This window comes from Mastomys coucha, unplaced genomic scaffold (genome assembly GCF_008632895.1).
Source record: "Mastomys coucha isolate ucsf_1 unplaced genomic scaffold, UCSF_Mcou_1 pScaffold22, whole genome shotgun sequence".
NCBI lineage: Eukaryota > Metazoa > Chordata > Mammalia > Rodentia > Muridae > Mastomys > Mastomys coucha.
This window is the reverse complement of record NW_022196905.1, coordinates 32,178,329-32,183,303: the sequence shown is the minus strand read 5'-3', so window position 1 is coordinate 32,183,303 and position 4,975 is coordinate 32,178,329. Positions and strand designations below refer to the sequence as shown.

At 53.9% G+C, this 4,975-nt stretch overlaps 1 protein-coding gene across 2 annotated transcripts; it reads left to right on the top strand.

Annotated features, from left to right (window-relative positions):
• Window positions 1-240: 240 nt before the first annotated feature.
• Window positions 241-4,237, top strand: Msx1 (msh homeobox 1). 2 transcript variants are annotated; one of them, XM_031338608.1, is made up of 2 exons: window positions 241-940; window positions 3,033-4,237. In XM_031338608.1, exons 1-2 carry the CDS (start codon window positions 472-474, stop codon window positions 3,473-3,475), a joined length of 912 nt encoding a protein of 303 aa, XP_031194468.1. In that variant the 5' UTR covers window positions 241-471; the 3' UTR covers window positions 3,476-4,237. The 2 variants fall into 2 exon arrangements, with proteins under 2 accessions (XP_031194468.1, XP_031194467.1); XM_031338607.1 differs by having other exon boundaries at window positions 262-940; window positions 3,024-4,237.
• Window positions 4,238-4,975: the final 738 nt, after the last annotated feature.

The window sequence follows — 4,975 nt, the reverse complement described above, 5'->3', positions numbered from 1 at the left end:
AGGGGGTGGGGGCCCAGCCGGACCGATGCCCACCCGGCTAAGCTAGGCGGAAAGGCTCCCCAGGTACCTCCGGCTCTGTCCCGCCAGTGCGGGTCGGGGCCTTCCCTGAGCGCCCCCAGGCCCGGCGCGCCTCGGGGCACGAGCACGGCCCAATGGTTCTCTCCGGTCCCGCCCCCTCGCACTCTGATTGGCTGTTGCCGCGCTGGCCTTGCCTTATTAACAAGTTCTCAGGGGAGCGGCGGCGGACCCGGAGCCGGCTAGTGCGCCCGGGAACTCGGCCTGCGCGGCGCAGAGATCCAGGCCCAGCTCGCTCGAGTTAGCCTTCTGGGGAAGCCACAGGAGGCTCGCGCGTGAGAGCCGGCCGGGCCAGGGCCCGGAGAGCTCACAGAAGCCGGTCGCGCTCCCAGCTCGCCCGAAACCCATGATCCAGGGCTGGCCCAAGCTGCGGCTGGAGGGGGGGTCCGGCTCTGCATGGCCCCGGCTGCTGCTATGACTTCTTTGCCACTCGGTGTCAAAGTGGAGGACTCCGCCTTCGCCAAGCCTGCTGGGGGAGGCGCTGGCCAGGCCCCCGGGGCTGCTGCGGCCACCGCAACCGCCATGGGCACAGATGAGGAGGGGGCCAAGCCCAAAGTGCCCGCTTCACTCCTGCCTTTCAGCGTGGAGGCCCTCATGGCCGATCACAGGAAGCCCGGGGCCAAGGAGAGCGTCCTGGTGGCCTCCGAAGGGGCTCAGGCAGCGGGTGGTTCGGTGCAGCACTTGGGCACCCGGCCCGGGTCTCTGGGAGCCCCGGATGCGCCCTCCTCGCCGCGGCCTCTCGGCCATTTCTCAGTCGGGGGACTCCTCAAGCTGCCAGAAGATGCTCTGGTGAAGGCCGAAAGCCCGGAGAAGCTAGATCGGACCCCGTGGATGCAGAGTCCTCGCTTCTCCCCGCCCCCAGCCAGTAAGTAGCCAGACCTGGCTGGAGAGCGAAGGGGCCAAGAGGGGGGTGTGGGGCCCGAGGGCGCCAGGCCGCGCGCCGGCGCCGGCTTGTCTCGGGCGTCGGCGTACCTGCAACCGGGTACCTGGAGGCTCGTGCAGAGGTTGCGTTGGCGGGAAGACCGCCTTTGAGCCTCTTCCCACTCCCACCCAGGAAGAGAGTTAGAGGCCTAAAGCAGGCAAAGCTTAGTCCGTTTTCGCGCTCTCCTTGCCTTGGCGCAGTGCCTCTGAGCCTGTCAGTTCACTTGTAGCGCGCGGGTGTCTGTGGACCCTTTTATTCTTCCGGTACTCAGGACACCGGGGGTGGCCCTGCTCCTCCACCTGACCCTAAACTCAGTTATTTTGCACCCCGACTTGGATGGGCGCAGCGGCCAGTACATCCTTGCTCTGCGGAGTTTCACTTTCTACTAGTAGAAGGCTGTAACCTCGCGCGCCGGGTTTAAAGAACCTCTCAAGGGGTTCCGGAGCTCTGCAAAACTCTTGCCCCATCGCGCATCTAATTCTAAGCAGAAACTTGGTATTTTGGGCGGGTGGATGATTTAGCAAGAGGGGACAATCGGGGGTGGGGGTGGGGGAGGACAACAAGACAGCCAAAAGAGCTCCCCATTAACCGCCTTGCTAGTTCCCGAGTGTGTTGGACCAGGCTTTCGAAGCGGACCCAGAAGCCAGCGACATGTTCTAGGACAGTCCTTAAGTCCTTGCGGGCCCTTAAGCTTCCTTTCCCCAGCGAACCCGCTCGAAGATATTTCAGGAGCACGGGAAATTCCCAAGTTTTCCTCGTTTCCTCCGATTATTTCGCACTACATAATAGCGTTGCAAATTCAATGGCGTGATGCTGAGGAACGATTTTTATCTGGGGATTAAACGTCTTTGAAAAGACAACCCCTCCCTAGGCCTAACGCATGAGGAAGGTGGCCCAGAGCTGGGCTGTTGCTGCTGACCAAAGTGACATTTCCCTATGAACCCTCCCTTTTCTAGGGCGGCCTGGCGGAAAACGACTCTGGGGCCAACTTCTTCCCGGACTTGCCAAGGCCTGAGCTGGGAAAGAAGTGGGGATGCTAACTGGAGATTTCGTTTGACTCATATTCTGGTGGTCTGAGGGCGCAAAGGATCATTATTTTATCAGAGCTAAAAAAAAAAAAAATGCATAGTTAGGCAAAACCCGAAGATGTCCTCAATAACCAAGCGGTGTGGAGGTGGGGTGAGGGGTGTTGTTGAGGTTTGTATAATCCTGCAACGGTTTTGTTAGGCATAGCAGGACTGAAACTCAGTCCACTAACTAGGCCCGCCCTCCAAACAGTGACAGCACTCTCTTGGATATTTAAGCTTTACTCAGAAAACTGAAAGAAAAGATAGGTGGACATAATCAGTCTCATCAAACTGAGGATCCTGCCCCCGCCCCCTCCTGACACACACTATGCTTAATGTGGTCCTAGAACCCAGGCACTGAGGTTTGGAGAGACTAGGGAAAACTGAGGGCATCTGAAATAGCAGATACCTACATAAACAGCCCCATACATATTTTAGAATTGTCGAAGTGTGACCTCTTGGGTGGCTCTCTAATTTGATTTGCCCCAGTCCCCAGTAGAAGCATGTTGTTTGATAGAAAGTGTGGGGTTTCAAGATCCATTCTATGCGATGCAAAGGCCTAGCTCCAACGTGGTGCACTTGCAGGGCACAAATACAAGTGTATGTCTACGGTATGAAACCTGGGTGACCTTGGGCTGGGCAAAGGGCCCCTGAGCGTTTTATGACCCCCCCCCCCAGCCTTCATTTTTCCACTGTGAGAGGTGCAGAAGAGGCACCGGGTGGGGAAGGCTTGACTTTAAGGTAGGTTGGCACTGTCTCTGCCCAGCAGTATTCCAGCGTTGAACATGCTTAGATTTCATCTAGCACTTTAGCAGGCAAGAGAAAATATTTCTCAAGTGCCCCATGGTGTCCAGCACAGACGTGCCTGAACGAGATTAATGCCCAGAATGGTTTCCGTACCTTAGTAAAACACTCCCGGCAAGACTCTCTTAACTCCTTGCTTTTTTTTTTCTCTCTTGGCCCCCTAGGACGGCTGAGTCCCCCAGCCTGTACCCTACGCAAGCACAAGACCAACCGAAAGCCCAGGACGCCCTTCACCACAGCTCAGCTGTTGGCTCTGGAGCGCAAGTTCCGCCAGAAGCAGTACCTGTCTATTGCGGAGCGGGCCGAGTTCTCCAGCTCGCTCAGCCTCACCGAGACCCAGGTGAAGATCTGGTTCCAGAACCGCCGTGCCAAGGCCAAGAGACTGCAGGAGGCGGAGCTGGAGAAGCTGAAGATGGCCGCGAAGCCCATGTTGCCGCCTGCCGCCTTCGGTCTCTCCTTTCCTCTTGGCGGCCCTGCGGCGGTGGCTGCAGCTGCGGGAGCCTCACTCTACAGTGCCTCTGGCCCTTTCCAGCGCGCCGCGCTGCCTGTAGCGCCCGTGGGACTCTACACCGCCCATGTAGGCTACAGCATGTACCACCTGACATAGGTGGGTCCAGAGTCACCTCCCCGTGGTGCCATTCCCTCCCCCAGCCACCTCTTCTAGCAGCGGGAGTCCTTCCTAGGAAGCTCTGCTGCCCAACACCACCACCTGGCCCCTTCTCTTAAATCCCTTGCTACACAGTTCCTCCTGGTCATCGCTTCCTAAAGCTCCTTCTCCCTCGTCTGACCCTTCTGGGAAGAAAAAAAAAGTGGCCGGAAGTGTCTAGGTTTTCCGAGAAAAAAAATCTAGATTTACATGCGCAAGTTATAAATGTGGAAACTAAAGGTGCAGAGGCCAAGAGATTTATCCGTGGTCCGCAGCAGAATTCGAGGTTGAAGGAGACCAGAGGCCAAAAGAACTAGAGGCCATGAGACTGCTTCTGGTCCTGAAACCAGGCAGGACTTGCACAGAGAGATTGCTATTTGGTGCTTCAAGAGATGAGCCCAGCCCTATAGAAAGCAAGGAGCCCAGCTCCTTCCAACTGTCAAACTCCAAGCGCTTTGGCAGCAAAGCATTGCTCTGAGGGGGCAGGGTGTATGCTGGTGCTTCTCGAAGGTAGGTAGGTAGAAGAGATTTTCCCAGGACCAGAAAAAAAAAGAAGTGAAAAAAACAAAATCTGTTTCTATTTAACAGTACATTTTCGCGGCTCTCAAGCATCCCTTTTGAAGGGATCGTGTGTACTATGTAATATACTGTATATTTGAAATTTTATTATCATTTATATTATAGCTATATTTGTTAAATAAATTAATTTTAAGCTACAAGAAATGATGTCTGTGGGTTTAGTTGTGTGTTTTATTGTTCGTTCTTTCTTTTCACATACAATTACTTCCCAGTTTGGTGGTAGTTTTACACTACCAACTTTCAGAGGAGACAGGAAGATGTACAGTCACCGTCTTTTGGGCACACAGGAGAGATTTGCATTATTAACACAGTCAAATGGAGAATTGGAGCAATTACCTAGGATAATTAGGCTCAATTTTCCAATTCACTTTAAGCTGAAATTGACACTTGCTCTTTCTACCCATAACCCACTTTCCCCCTAACCCCCCTTTAAAACTGTCTATGAAAAACGAAGTGACTTGGCTCAAATGGTTTGATGACTGTCAACAGCTAATCCAGACCATTCTTATCCCCTCAAACCTGTTTTTCCTATTGAAGGGGTGGAGGTGGGGGCCTGGGCCAAAAACAGCCACCACTGTGGACACAACATATGAAGTTTCATTCTGAGCTACTTAAAGGGCTTTGCACAGCTAGCCCAGCCTGTTAACAACACACAAACATACAGCTACAGGGAAGAGTACAGAAAACCCACAGGTACCCTGTACTCTGGCCCTGCTCTCCTGCCCTCATAAACTAGATTTTTCTTTTTATGTCGTCAAGTTCAGGCTTCCAAGAAAAACATATTTGAATAAGTGCAAGTTTAATATTCTGGGGAAAATTCTGCAAGGATATGAAAGACAAAATTACCCACCCTTTGGTCAATAAAGGCTACTATGTACCTCC